This window comes from Dreissena polymorpha, chromosome 1, assembly GCF_020536995.1.
Source record: "Dreissena polymorpha isolate Duluth1 chromosome 1, UMN_Dpol_1.0, whole genome shotgun sequence".
Taxonomy (NCBI): domain Eukaryota; kingdom Metazoa; phylum Mollusca; class Bivalvia; order Myida; family Dreissenidae; genus Dreissena; species Dreissena polymorpha.
Window position 1 is genome coordinate 123,017,071 of NC_068355.1, and position 16,136 is coordinate 123,033,206.

The following is a 16,136-nucleotide window of genomic DNA, read 5'->3' on the forward strand; positions in this document are numbered from 1 at the left end:
TGTCTAGATAGTGATTACCAAGTGGCCTAGTTTTAATGATACACGTGCATTAGATTTTAAATTGGGCTTGCAATACTGCTCCAGCAGCTGGAGTTTCACTCGTTTATTTTCATATTTTCAAATTTAATATTATGAGTTTTATCAAGATTAGATGAAAGCGGTTGCGGCCTTAAGTGCTATTGCGAGCTAAACAATCATGCCATACAATGCCCGACGACAACATCAGGTTGATCACATAGGCTCACCATGAAAACTTTATGCTCAGGTGAGCTAAAAAAAAGACATTTGAGGAACTTTTGAACCTTTTCCGTATAGGAAACCGAACATGAGCCATAAACATGACCAAAACATTAAATACATGTAGGTAAATATGTCGGTTGTCATAAATTCGCTCCATGGCGGGAGCACGAAGATGTAACGGCAATGCAGAATAGAAACCCTTCTCGGTGAGGCATGCAGTTACATTAATCACGTTATATGAAAAGTTCTTTTTTACTGTTCTTCTCTATGACTCTGATATGTGCTTCTCTCTTCTACTGTTCTGTGTACTAATCTGTATTCTTTAAAGTAATATCGCTTTTTAAATGGCAAAAATACTGCCTGTGTAAAATACTAGTATGTGATAATATTTCGCACAGGTATCAAGCACTATGTTCGTGTAAATAGTTGGTCGCAATCCTACGGAAGTGAACCCAGAAATTGAACATCCGTGGACAAAGAAATTGAACTTCCGTGGACAAAACTTGTCTCATTAAAAAGAATAATACAGAGTTTGTCTTCAGCGATTCGATCCATTCATAGCATATCTGCGTTCCATTTGAGACGGAATTTCCGCAAACAGGGACTATCTGATTAAATGAATGATGCATTAGGATTAAATGGATTTTGTTTTCTGCGACAAATGACCATGTTTCCATTCATTAACACGACTTAAGGACTTCAATCGATTTTTCTTGTAGTGTGTGTTGTCAAGAATAAAAAAATATATTCTACAATACCTCAATGGATCTTCGGTGATGATAATTACACTACAATTAACCCCGTCCGTCCGTTCTTCCGGCTGTCTTTCTTTTCTTATGTCTTATTGATTTTTTTTTTATTCAAGACTTGGTAAATGCGTAAATAAGGTGTCAGAAACAAGCTCGCATTTCAAAATTGATGTATCGCTTGGCGTAAAGTGTGCAGAAATCCAGATCGTATTTCACCCCTGAAGAGTCGTAAGGTATTTATCGTGTGATTGAAATCAATGTCGTATTTCATAAAGCGAATACCGACCTAGTTTCAACAATGCAAATAGTCAAACAGATAATTGCTATTATGGAGATAAAGAAGAAGCAATATTGAACTTCTTCAATATGTGTCTTGTCCTGAGAATGCTGGGCATAATGCATGTGCGAAAAGTGTCGTCCCAGATTAGCCTGTGCAGTCCGCACAGGCTAATCAGGGACGTCACTTTCCGCTTTTATGAAATGTTTCGTTTAAATGAAGTCTCTTCTTAGCAAAAATCCAATATAAGCGGAAAGTGTCATCCCTGATTATCTGGGACGACACTTTACGAACATGCATTATGCCAACATTTCTCAGAACGCGACTCATATGATAGACTGGATAGCACGACAAGAGTATAATTTAACTTCATTAGCGTCTTAATTTCTTTCAATCTCCATGCTTATGTTTCAACTGAAAATCGTACAACGGACTTGTATTGATGTTTCTGATTTCGTTTAAATAATTTGTATCAAAAATTTACTAAAAATGGGATTATGTTCAGTTCGTGTTATAAACCATCCCTCATTTACAAGTAGCCTTCTAAAAGCGATATTGATATTAAATTAGGTTCGTAAGGTATGCTTATTTTTTCCTTTAAATGGATTGTAATTTGCAAACGAAACAAACGTAATTGTGACTAATCTTATGATTACCAAAGTCTGTACGTTCACAGCCCTATAATTAGTCGACAATCTAATTATTGCGAACTATATTTACAACTATTTTTATATGTATGTAATCATGTGTTTTTAAAATGGTCGACTTTAAAGGTATTAACAGGCAAATGTCATCAATCAGCGTTTTCGCTTACGATGAGGTGCAAATACATATTTGAAGCGCTTTCGAAGATCTGATATCGTTAATCTTGTAAAGATCGGTCAATTTGCAAATTGAAATTGATAAATTGCATAAACTAGGAACACAAGAGAGGTTTGTTTTCTTTTAGGAGTGCATGACAAAAACGGACCGGTATTACAGCTAAATTAAATCTATCTACTGAATAATTGAATTCTCTCTTATTTGATATCATTTCAGTTCTTCCTTATGTGAAATAGGTGTGTGTTTTTTCGATTAAACTTATGCATTTTTTTTCTTATAAATATATACAAGGTGCCGTATGGCAAATGATCAGTTACAGCGTATATTTTACATTGATTTACATTGTTTGCATTGACACCGTATGTTCTTCTATCATAATGTTGTCTTATTATAAACGATTTTTTCCTTTATAAATGACATAAATACTTCCTTTGTATAATGCTAGTTAGTCATAGTAGAGAGCAGAAGTATGTAACACTATATTCGTGTCAGTAGTTGGTCGCAATCCTACATATCGTTCCCGTCGAGAATCGTTAGTTAGCATCTCTGTCTTTGGAACGTGTATCCGGTTTCGGAAGTGAACCCAGAAATAAAACTTCCGTTGACAAGACTCACCTCATTAAAATGAATGATGCAGATTTCGTCCACTTCGATCCATTCAAAACATTCCCGAGTTTAATTTGAGACGGAATTTCCGCAAGCACGGGCCATTTGGTTAAATGAATGATGAATGATGCATGAAGATTAATTGAACTTTTTGTGCTAGGACAACTGACTATTTTTCCATTCATTTGCACGAGTAAAGGGGTTCAATCAATTTGTCTTTTAAATAATCAATAAATCTATTCGAAAATGTCTCAATGGATCTTCGGTGAAAATAATAACACTTCCTAAACAACTGGTCCAGTTTCAAACAAAAATAATGTTGAATAAATTTAACAATGCCGCGTCCAAACATTTTTTAACGTGTCCTATTGTATTAAAGAAACTTGTGGCAAAATCCGGTAGGCGCATTGACTAAATAAGCCTGGCTCTGGAAACACTTGCCTGATTACATGTGCGTATAATTAAACACTATTTTCGTGTAAGTAGTTGGTCGCAATCCTACATATCGTTTCCGTCGAGAACCGTTAGTTAGCATCTTTGTCTCTGTAACGTGTATCCGGTTTCAAGTGAACCCAGAAATGAAACTTCCGTGGACAAGACTCACCTCATTAAAATGAATAATGCAAAGTTCATCTGTTACGATCGATTCATAACATTTTCGCTTTCTATTTGAGACGGAATTTCCGCAAGCACGGGCTATCGGATTACCGGGTAAATGAATGGATTAAATGAAATTTGTCTGGTAGGACAACTGACTATTTTTCCGTTCATTTGCACGAGTAAAGGGTTTCGATTACTTTGTCTGGTATTGTGTTGTGAAGAATCAATAAATCTATTTGAAAATGCCTCAATGGATCTTCAGTGAAAATAATATCACTACCTAAACAACTGGTCCACCTTCAAACAAAAAAATATGTTTAATAAATTTAACAATGACGCGGTCAAACAGACGAATACATAATTTTTGTCCTATTTTACTGAAACGTGTGGCAAAAACGTGCAGAAACATTGCCTCGCTCTGGAATAACTTGACTGAATACATGTGCGTATAATGTTCTGATTAGCCCGTGCGGTTTACACCGGCTACTCTGGGACGACACTTTCCGCCAACACTGCATTTCGCTAAGAATCAGAAAATAGTCTCTTTTCTCTAACGTTTACAATGGTTAATTGTTTGTTTACAGCTTATTAGAATACCATTTGTAAGTGTTAAAAATTTACTCATCGCTTTGTACCTCAGATTACTAGGAGCTATCAATTGCAAACAATTGACGGCTTGGTAAGGTGTGAAAACACTTCAAAAGTCGCGATTACATCATATTATTCTTGAATGCCTTGAGCTTTTATAAGACAATATAGGTATAACCCTGAAAGATCGTAGACCTTAGTGCCAGTTCTTGGGAGTTTGATTATTGCAAATAACCAGCCTTATTCGTTACATTTCGTGGTGTGTCGTGTGTCGACTGCATTCTTAATAAATTCCGCGTGATTTGTGACGTCTACGTGTGACGTATTTGTTATAATCAGAATTAGCATGATGCTCTACAATAGGTTCATTGCGGTCGGGAAAGAAAAGGTAACGCGAGAATGATTTTTTAATTAAAATTTTGACTCGGTAATTCTGTTTCATACTACTTGTAAAATTTTGAATGAACCATTTTAAATAATAATACGGGAACCGAAACGCATGTTGTTATTGTATATGCATATTAATGATGATGCGCTTTACATACTAGTTTTAATAAACTATTCTGTTCAGTTCTTTTCTATTAATAAAACTACCGTTGTTGTATCGTGATCGAGTGCTTGAAATTTATCTCAATAACAACATTCAAATAATATATATGTAAATATAAAGTTTGGATATACAGTACTTTTATGAATTTGCTGATAATATTCTCATTTTTATAAAATATATATTCTTTCAGTTGCTGTTTTTTCTCGGGAAACATGGTGTACGTCATTTAGGTAAAATGTTTTATCGCCATTTCTTTATTATTCTTACAAATGTGTGTGATTTTAAACTAGTATGCTATTCGGAGGGGCGCAGCGATTGTCAAATACTCTCATCTCTTTGAAATTAAAAGTCATGCTTTTATTCTCAATTAAGACACATTGGCATTCGTATAAATGTCCCATTAAATAGATTTCATAGTGAATTAATGTCTGTATAACGGTACCCAGAAAGTTAATAACGATTACTTTTTTTCAGGCTCGATGACCCAGGTGTACGCGAGCGTCCGCCAGTCCGATCTCCCCGGCTACCCCGGTTGCCAGTGCACAACGGTAGCGCTCGCCGCCATCCTACACTGGGAACTGGTGCGGAAGCAGGGTAGAAGCCGACCAACAGCCGCAATGGTCAATGAAATTATGCGCACCGGAAACCGGCTGCACAATCTGTTCAGGTATAACCCTTACAAGCGTTTAATATGAATAGATGAAAACTAATGCCCGGCCATTTGAAAATGTCTTCAGTATGAAACAAGTTAATTTGCACTTTATAGCAAAGACACATCGCCCCAGACTGCACAGGCTTATCAGAGACGCCACTTTCCGCTTTTTTCGATAATTTTCGTGTCATGAAAGTTTCTTCTAAGCAAACACTCAGTTTAATTGGAAAGTGCCGTCCCTGATTAGCCTGTGCGAACTGCATAAGCTAATTTGGGCGACACTTTACGCACCTGCATTAAACCCCCTTTTCACAGTGCACGATCCAAATGTATTTATAGTGCTTAGATTGACTCATAAGTTGTCGTTAATGACATTCAGTTTGCACGAGTTTGTAATATATTTCCTCATAATTGCATTAAGAGTGCGTGAATTAGTAATTTATATACTCGTAATTGCATTAAAAGGCAATCGATTTGTTCTCTAACAGTCTTCGTTTGATGTTATTCCACGTAGTTTCTTTTAAACGCATGTATTTTCTTCAGAGACGTGTACCAACTCAGTGTGGAAGGGGACAACCGGGTTGCCATTGACGACCTGCCTCTGGACCGCTACCTTACGTTGTGTAACGTCTTCAGTCAGCGGAAGGTTGTCGTCAAACGTTCCGGAGATATCAAATACGTATGTACCAGTGAAATGCAAACGTTCGGAAATGACATAATGTCACTAAAGGTTAAGAGATTTTCTTTATTTGCGATACATTTTTCGTACTGAATGATTTGAAGATTAAGATATTAATTCATCATTTAGTAAAGGAATAGTTTTCAGTATATTGTTGTTTATCTGTTGAGGGTTAGCGCCTTGGCTACAGGAGGATTCACAACACATTTGCCAGGGGTTTCCTAACTTTTCAATACGGAGTTCGGAGGAAATATCCAAAGTGTGTAATCGTCACGCATGGGCTGTGTATATACCTATAAAGAACGATAATGCGAAAGTAAAGTATAAAACATGAATGTGTACACATTAGTGCAATTTAAATGTGAACTATATTTTACTTTGATCCGCCATTCTTATGTTTCATACATTTTCTGCACTATTAACTAGATGTTTTACATTTCTAATTTCATTCTTTGTATTTACGAACACCAGAGAGTGTAACTATAAAATACCTGAATTGATTGCTCCTAAAATAATACTTCCTTGCTAACTTCTCTTTTCGTTTTGCGTCCTTCTTATTTTCATTGCTTTATTACTTGCTTACATCTATGGCATCCGTTTCAACGGTATCTTTCCTCCTTCATAATTCTCTCTATCTTTGACAAGTTGTATTCGTGTTTGTTTTTATTGTCATTGCATCTTTTTTACCACTTCCTTTATTGCGTGAATCCTTCATGGAACCCCCTGCCATTCCTCCCTTCATTTTAGAACTTCTTCTATTCTTGCCTCCTTGTTCTCTTAATGTCTTTCGTTCTGGCTTCATTTTGTGCAACACCATGTTGCTGCTTAATTTCTTGCATCCTTTCTCTCTCTTATCTCATTTACTATTTTGCTCATTTTATGGAATCATCATGTCATTATTGTTTCTTTCCTGCTTTATTGTTTTCTTCTCTCTCTCTCTCTTTCTCCCTTCCTTTTTTTGCTTAATTATTGCCTGCGAGTGAAATTGCTTCCTTTATTTTCTGATTAATTGCTTGTTTCCTTACTCGTTTTTTTTTCATTGTTTGCATTTATTCTGCCTTGCTTATTTCCTTACAAGCTCGCCTCCTTCCGTGTTTCTTTCGCTGGTTGTTTCTATTATTCCTTCCGTGAATGTATTTTTTATTTGTTGCTTTTCTCCGTTCACAGCAGATGCTTATTAACGCCAAATCACCTAGTGCATTTCTGGTGACGTGCGGGGATCTCTCACAGGCAATCTTTAAACGGGATGACGAATATGAACTGTTCGATTCCCATGGATTCATCAAAATATACATGGGACACAAGGTGAAACCGAAAGGTTCCATTTTTCGGTGAGTCGGATGCAAGCTTTTGTTAATTGATCATAGCTAATGTGTATTTTTTATTTACCTTCGATACGCGGATAATTTTTTTTTATATAAAATTCAAGAGGTACTTGTGCATGTTTACGTATAACTACCGTGTTCATGAACCAATTATTTATGTGTGTACAACATGATAATATACAAGCCGTTTCAAAACCTTAGGATTCACTTCATGTGAAATTTTCGATTGTAAAAAGGAGAATTTGAATAAACGGATGTGGCGCACGCCATATACGGCAATGTACATAATTCATAAACCGTTTATGCATTTATTACCATAGATTATTCATTTATAACCATATATTTAAATGTCATTGTTTTTAGTCAGTGTAGCGTAGATAATTCTCATTATGAAACAAATTATTTGATTTTTGTTTGAGATAAAAAAAAACACGATACGATTTCTATTTTTTTTCCATATATTTTCTTTCTAATAACCAACCACTTTGGAATTTCTACCTCTTTCAGATTCTTGTGTATAACTGAATTTGACAAGTTCATAGTGTCCGTGCACGGGGAAGGATCATATATGCAGGTAGCAGAACTAACAGTGCGACCCGAACCTTAAGAAAACAGAGGCTATCAAAGGTCGTTAAGTGTGACGGGTATGCAAATTGGTATAACTCAATGTATAACGTACGCATTCAATAAGAAGTCTACACATAGTCTCCATAGTAAATACTTAACAGTAAGGTTTGCTTGCACTAAAACAATCAGAATCAGAAGTTGTTGATACAATTTATGCAAATTAATACGAATAATATGAGTGAGGTCAATAACAATTTTACGAATTCGCAGTGATAGTAATTGTATATATGGTAATACACGCACAGAATGTATGATGTAATGACACAAATAACCGGGAATATATGTTAAATACAATGTATATCACATGTATTTATGTGAGCTAGTTGTTCAGTGATAGTCGAAGATTACATATGCCCAACACATTCCATTTCAGGTATGAACCTGATACGCTCAGGCCTGTACCTCAGGGACGATCGGAAATACCTGCTTGCCTTCATCAAACATGAAATACGGCGAAAGTGATTATGTCACATTGACCGGTGCCAGAGAATGAGATAAAGAGTTCAAAGCTATAAGTTTTGTTGAAAACATGCGCCACGTCCTTATACATTATTCTCATACAGAGAACGTGTACGTAATCACATCGAAAAACATTAACATGACAGTGGAAAGAAATACAACGGAACAGTCGAATAGAACAGTACAGTAGATGATAACAGAATAGTAGGAAAGCACAGGACAGTAGAAAAAAAACAGAACAGTACAAACTATAGAATAGTAGAGAGGAGCAGAACACTTGACAGATCTTTACGTTAGATAAGACCATAACATTGATAGGAACAAAACACGGAATAAACCCGAAAATTAACAAGTGCAGTACGGTATGGAGGAATATACATTATAGAAGAACATATCAGAAGAATATAACTTACAGAAGAACATAACACAAAGCAGAAAAGAAAACATGAAACGAAAATACAGAACATAAGAACAGGTAAATGACCAAACAGCTGAAACGAGTAAAGACCATAACCGACAAGCAGAAAAGAAACGAACATTGCAGATAAAAAAACAGAACAATGAGGACGAACAACTAAAGATACATAACAAAACAGTTTAGGAGCCAAGAATAAACAGGTAGGAAAGAACAGAGAAGAGGACAAAACAGTAAGGAAATACAGAACTGAACGACAGAAAAGAAATCAATTATTTTTTGGCATTTGGCATACAATAGTGATTCAACATGGTGATATCAAGTACTGATTCTGCCAGGGAAGCGGACTTGAATGTTTCCATTGAAGACTCCACATGAATTCCTGCTGCTTCAAGTGTTCCGTTGAATCTTTTTGCTTGAAATCGGTTTAACATTGAAATTAGAATCTAATACAATTTTCATTATACATGTATACAGTATGATAGAAAATGATTTAAGCGAAAATAATACATAATTTTCTGACATGTGTTCGTAATTTATTTGCCATCTTTTATTAATTTACATTAAGATTTCTTATATAAAAACAATACAGAAGTGTATTAAGATATATCTGTAACAATTGTTCCATTTTGAAAGGGAATTCATAAAAGTGTTTGTGATTAATTTCATTAATGTAACTGTCGGTTTATACGGGGGAATGCGTGTATCAATCTAACTGCTCAAAGCTAACAGTGTAACGTTTAATCAATGCTTCTGTTTGACTATGTCACAGGTATCGTTATCAAAATATGATATTTTGTTTTTACATAGTCCCTATTTTAATTGACACTCTCTTGAAAATTGTCGAATATATTTTACTGATTGGCGGCAACATTCAATACAAAACACATCGGTTAAAACCGTAATCCCGGTTAGTCAATGGAGTCAAAGGTCTCTGACAATGTAAAATCAAAGTACTGACAGAACTGGTGTGACGATGCTTTTGAAGACGATTGATATAGAAGCATCTATTTAAGTTTATCTACATCACCACACTTGTGTATGTGGGTACGAAAATTTTGAACGTAAAAAGATTTGGTTACGAAAAAAATTTGGGTAGGAAAAAAATTGGGTGCGAAAAATGTAGGGTGCGAAAAAAAATTGGGGGAACGGGGAAGTAGTACCCGTGGGGAACTTGATCGTTTCAGCTAAACTGGGAGGCGGGTTACATTCTCGATCAAATATAACAAGAAATATCTTTAAAAAGGCATTCGACGTGTATTTTCTGTACCACTTATCTTAAAAAACTGTCTGTTACAGTAAAACGTTTGTGGGTTATAACATTACGTTTCAGCATATAAATTCAAAACTTGACATGCTCTTTAATTACACCATGCTCTTTAACTTCACATGTATATCATACCAAACTTTATATTTCGTTGTTTCCTTTCCTAAGTTAATAATGCTTTGTGTACGGACTTGATTTCACAATCCCATGTGCATGAACATATACTTTTTCTCTTTTGATTATTGTTCTTTTTCTCTAATTCAATAAGCTTAGGCATGTTTGTTCGTTAAGTACGGCAATAATTTCATGATGATTCCCGATCGAAAGTGGGTATGAGCACATAGTCGTAAGAGCACTTGAATACGTGAGTTCGCCCATGAACACATGGTAAGGTTAACTAAATCTCCGCGATATGACCTAATATGTGTTTAAAACAGCAAACAATATCCAACAAACGAATGAATTGTCAAACATAGTATGTGCACTGATGTAGCTCTGTAATTTATGTTTGAAAAGTTTATTAAATAATGCAAAATGAGAAAGCACGCAGAAGAGCGAGTATCACAGATACGATTCGGCTATTATGCTGTTTATATACCATAGTCGCTACAACGTTTACAAATGGCAGGTTCGAAATAATTCTTTTTCTTAACACTCATGATCGCGTTGAAAGTTCATTATACACGTTTTAATTCGCAATTTATTTACTGAATCACGACAAATGTCAAATACAATACAGAAAATGCATAGTTGTTTCATTGATCTATTAACATATAATGGATTGAATATAACTGATTTAAAATTAACGTTTTCAAACTATTATTAAATCTTTTCTCAGAATAAGCTGTCCTATTTATAGCTGAGCTTCCTATACCTTTATCAATGATAATCAGCGAGGTATGCCGATTAGAAAAATCGAGCTATCTCAATCGGACTGGCTCGGTCTTTTACATAGGTTGCCATTGTGAAGAATTTTTTCATGATATGATAACTTAGACGATGCTTCGCAGCATTGTCAAAATCGAACTCAGCATCATTTATTTTATTCGATAGCGGTGCTAGTTTGTTAGGTTTGAGCAGGTTAAGTTGTTTATATAATACAAGAGGACCATGGTGGCCCTGAAGCATTCTTTTGAGTTTAAGGAGAACTAACTTTTTTAATAAAAAAATAATTCTCCCGATTTTGAACACATGTGACCAAGATTCAATCTTGATCTAATTATAATTGAAATAAACATGCGAAACAAGTTTCATCATAATTTACATAATTGTGGCCTTTATTGATGTAACCAAGTCTTTTGAAGATTTGACCTGGTGATTTTTTGGACGCATGCGACACAGATTCGACCTCAACCTAGGTATTTAAAGGGATCTTTTCAAGCTTTGGTACATTTGACAAAATTGAAAAAAAAAATTCACATTCGCAAATTTTCGTTTTAGTTATGATATTTGTGAGGAAACAGTATTACTGAACATTTACCATAGTCCAATATAGCCATTATATGCATCTTTTGACGATTTGAAAACCTAAAATTTATAAAGCGTTGCAACGCGAAACGATTGAATAATTTGGAGAGTTCTGTTGTTGTCGTTTAGATTTACGAAACTACGAAGATTGCTTATATAAGGTATACAATACTTAACTGTGTATATCCGGCGGAATAGCCGAGAGGGCTAATCCGTTTTTACTTCAGACTAACTCCAGGACTCCGGGGGGTCACTGGTTCGAGCCCCTGGTACCGGCTACAGTTTTTACATTTTTTAAATTTTATTCTTGATTTTTTTACTGGAGCTTTTAAGATCCAATGTTTACATTTATCAATATGAAGCATTTGATGACAAACTTCAAAATATGCCAAAATCTGTGAAAATGCCTCTTTAAAGATAAACATATAAAGTTGGTTTGGAGCGATTCATAAATGGGTCATCTAGTGTGGCTACAATGTTTGTCTTGTATAATATGGTGAACTAGGCCTCGATATTGTCCAGACAAAACCCCATTCCTATCAAGCTTCATGAGGAATAAGAAATAAATCTTGCTTCTTCAGGTAAATCTTTCATAAGATTCGATCTCTTGAACTAGTTTTGGATGCAGGTTCAAACTCAGCCTATATATTATCAAGATAAATATTCTGACAATTTCATCAAGATTGAGTCATAAATATGGCTTCTACAGTAACAATTTTTTTTCCTAAGATTTAACCCGTTGACCTAGTTTGTGTCCCACGTAGCCCTGATTCCAACTCGGCATCAATATTGTCAAAATGAACCTTATGAACATGTTTCATTGATATTGAGTGATACATGTGGTTTTAACAGTAATAACTTGGTTTCTCAAAGATTTCACCTTGTGACTTAGTTTTCGAACACACGTGACCCAGATTCGAACTTGGAATGTGTATTGACAAGATAAACATTCTAACCTAGTTTCATCCAAAATAAGAAGTAAATATTGTCTAGATAGTGATTACCAAGTGGCCTAGTTTTAATGATACACGTGCATTAGATTTTAAATTGGGCTTGCAATACTGCTCCAGCAGCTGGAGTTTCACTCGTTTATTTTCATATTTTCAAATTTAATATTATGAGTTTTATCAAGATTAGATGAAAGCGGTTGCGGCCTTAAGTGCTATTGCGAGCTAAACAATCATGCCATACAATGCCCGACGACAACATCAGGTTGATCACATAGGCTCACCATGAAAACTTTATGCTCAGGTGAGCTAAAAAAAAGACATTTGAGGAACTTTTGAACCTTTTCCGTATAGGAAACCGAACATGAGCCATAAACATGACCAAAACATTAAATACATGTAGGTAAATATGTCGGTTGTCATAAATTCGCTCCATGGCGGGAGCACGAAGATGTAACGGCAATGCAGAATAGAAACCCTTCTCGGTGAGGCATGCAGTTACATTAATCACGTTATATGAAAAGTTCTTTTTTACTGTTCTTCTCTATGACTCTGATATGTGCTTCTCTCTTCTACTGTTCTGTGTACTAATCTGTATTCTTTAAAGTAATATCGCTTTTTAAATGGCAAAAATACTGCCTGTGTAAAATACTAGTATGTGATAATATTTCGCACAGGTATCAAGCACTATGTTCGTGTAAATAGTTGGTCGCAATCCTACGGAAGTGAACCCAGAAATTGAACATCCGTGGACAAAGAAATTGAACTTCCGTGGACAAAACTTGTCTCATTAAAAAGAATAATACAGAGTTTGTCTTCAGCGATTCGATCCATTCATAGCATATATGCGTTCCATTTGAGACGGAATTTCCGCAAACAGGGACTATCTGATTAAATGAATGATGCATTAGGATTAAATGGATTTTGTTTTCTGCGACAAATGACCATGTTTCCATTCATTAACACGACTTAAGGACTTCAATCGATTTTTCTTGTAGTGTGTGTTGTCAAGAATAAAAAAATATATTCTACAATACCTCAATGGATCTTCGGTGATGATAATTACACTACAATTAACCCCGTCCGTCCGTTCTTCCGGCTGTCTTTCTTTTCTTATGTCTTATTGATTTTTTTTTATTCAAGACTTGGTAAATGCGTAAATAAGGTGTCAGAAACAAGCTCGCATTTCAAAATTGATGTATCGCTTGGCGTAAAGTGTGCAGAAATCCAGATCGTATTTCACCCCTGAAGAGTCGTAAGGTATTTATCGTGTGATTGAAATCAATGTCGTATTTCATAAAGCGAATACCGACCTAGTTTCAACAATGCAAATAGTCAAACAGATAATTGCTATTATGGAGATAAAGAAGAAGCAATATTGAACTTCTTCAATATGTGTCTTGTCCTGAGAATGCTGGGCATAATGCATGTGCGAAAAGTGTCGTCCCAGATTAGCCTGTGCAGTCCGCACAGGCTAATCAGGGACGTCACTTTCCGCTTTTATGAAATGTTTCGTTTAAATGAAGTCTCTTCTTAGCAAAAATCCAATATAAGCGGAAAGTGTCATCCCTGATTATCTGGGACGACACTTTACGAACATGCATTATGCCAACATTTCTCAGAACGCGACTCATATGATAGACTGGATAGCACGACAAGAGTATAATTTAACTTCATTAGCGTCTTAATTTCTTTCAATCTCCATGCTTATGTTTCAACTGAAAATCGTACAACGGACTTGTATTGATGTTTCTGATTTCGTTTAAATAATTTGTATCAAAAATTTACTAAAAATGGGATTATGTTCAGTTCGTGTTATAAACCATCCCTCATTTACAAGTAGCCTTCTAAAAGCGATATTGATATTAAATTAGGTTCGTAAGGTATGCTTATTTTTTCCTTTAAATGGATTGTAATTTGCAAACGAAACAAACGTAATTGTGACTAATCTTATGATTACCAAAGTCTGTACGTTCACAGCCCTATAATTAGTCGACAATCTAATTATTGCGAACTATATTTACAACTATTTTTATATGTATGTAATCATGTGTTTTTAAAATGGTCGACTTTAAAGGTATTAACAGGCAAATGTCATCAATCAGCGTTTTCGCTTACGATGAGGTGCAAATACATATTTGAAGCGCTTTCGAAGATCTGATATCGTTAATCTTGTAAAGATCGGTCAATTTGCAAATTGAAATTGATAAATTGCATAAACTAGGAACACAAGAGAGGTTTGTTTTCTTTTAGGAGTGCATGACAAAAACGGACCGGTATTACAGCTAAATTAAATCTATCTACTGAATAATTGAATTCTCTCTTATTTGATATCATTTCAGTTCTTCCTTATGTGAAATAGGTGTGTGTTTTTTCGATTAAACTTATGCATTTTTTTTCTTATAAATATATACAAGGTGCCGTATGGCAAATGATCAGTTACAGCGTATATTTTACATTGATTTACATTGTTTGCATTGACACCGTATGTTCTTCTATCATAATGTTGTCTTATTATAAACGATTTTTTCCTTTATAAATGACATAAATACTTCCTTTGTATAATGCTAGTTAGTCATAGTAGAGAGCAGAAGTATGTAACACTATATTCGTGTCAGTAGTTGGTCGCAATCCTACATATCGTTCCCGTCGAGAATCGTTAGTTAGCATCTCTGTCTTTGGAACGTGTATCCGGTTTCGGAAGTGAACCCAGAAATAAAACTTCCGTTGACAAGACTCACCTCATTAAAATGAATGATGCAGATTTCGTCCACTTCGATCCATTCAAAACATTCCCGAGTTTAATTTGAGACGGAATTTCCGCAAGCACGGGCCATTTGGTTAAATGAATGATGAATGATGCATGAAGATTAATTGAACTTTTTGTGCTAGGACAACTGACTATTTTTCCATTCATTTGCACGAGTAAAGGGGTTCAATCAATTTGTCTTTTAAATAATCAATAAATCTATTCGAAAATGTCTCAATGGATCTTCGGTGAAAATAATAACACTTCCTAAACAACTGGTCCAGTTTCAAACAAAAATAATGTTGAATAAATTTAACAATGCCGCGTCCAAACATTTTTTAACGTGTCCTATTGTATTAAAGAAACTTGTGGCAAAATCCGGTAGGCGCATTGACTAAATAAGCCTGGCTCTGGAAACACTTGCCTGATTACATGTGCGTATAATTAAACACTATTTTCGTGTAAGTAGTTGGTCGCAATCCTACATATCGTTTCCGTCGAGAACCGTTAGTTAGCATCTTTGTCTCTGTAACGTGTATCCGGTTTCAAGTGAACCCAGAAATGAAACTTCCGTGGACAAGACTCACCTCATTAAAATGAATAATGCAAAGTTCATCTGTTACGATCGATTCATAACATTTTCGCTTTCTATTTGAGACGGAATTTCCGCAAGCACGGGCTATCGGATTACCGGGTAAATGAATGGATTAAATGAAATTTGTCTGGTAGGACAACTGACTATTTTTCCGTTCATTTGCACGAGTAAAGGGTTTCGATTACTTTGTCTGGTATTGTGTTGTGAAGAATCAATAAATCTATTTGAAAATGCCTCAATGGATCTTCAGTGAAAATAATATCACTACCTAAACAACTGGTCCACCTTCAAACAAAAAAATATGTTTAATAAATTTAACAATGACGCGGTCAAACAGACGAATACATAATTTTTGTCCTATTTTACTGAAACGTGTGGCAAAAACGTGCAGAAACATTGCCTCGCTCTGGAATAACTTGACTGAATACATGTGCGTATAATGTTCTGATTAGCCCGTGCGGTTTACACCGGCTACTCTGGGACGACACTTTCCGCCAACACTGCATTTCGCTAAGAATCAGA

The 16,136-nt window shown here is 35.3% G+C and overlaps 1 protein-coding gene across 1 annotated transcript; it reads left to right on the top strand.

The window, feature by feature from the left end:
• The first annotated feature begins 4,242 nt into the window (after window positions 1-4,242).
• On the top strand, window positions 4,243-9,111 carry LOC127848036 (uncharacterized). Its single transcript, XM_052380325.1, has 7 exons — window positions 4,243-4,270; window positions 4,623-4,662; window positions 4,907-5,099; window positions 5,628-5,814; window positions 6,931-7,094; window positions 7,596-7,732; window positions 8,089-9,111. The coding sequence occupies exons 3-6, from the start codon at window positions 4,912-4,914 to the stop codon at window positions 7,693-7,695; spliced, it is 639 nt and encodes a 212-aa protein (XP_052236285.1). The 5' UTR covers window positions 4,243-4,270; window positions 4,623-4,662; window positions 4,907-4,911; the 3' UTR covers window positions 7,696-7,732; window positions 8,089-9,111.
• The last annotated feature ends 7,025 nt before the right edge of the window (window positions 9,112-16,136 follow it).

Bases quoted from the DNA above. Each gene is read 5' to 3' on its own strand.
- LOC127848036 (XM_052380325.1), top strand. From the start codon at position 4,912: ATGACCCAGGTGTACGCGAGCGTCCGCCAGTCCGATCTCCCCGGCTAC. The intron at 5,815-6,930 runs GTTAAGAGATTT...CTCCGTTCACAG, and splicing joins ATGACATAATGTCACTAAAG to CAGATGCTTATTAACGCCAA. The intron at 7,095-7,595 runs GTGAGTCGGATG...TACCTCTTTCAG, and splicing joins CCGAAAGGTTCCATTTTTCG to ATTCTTGTGTATAACTGAAT.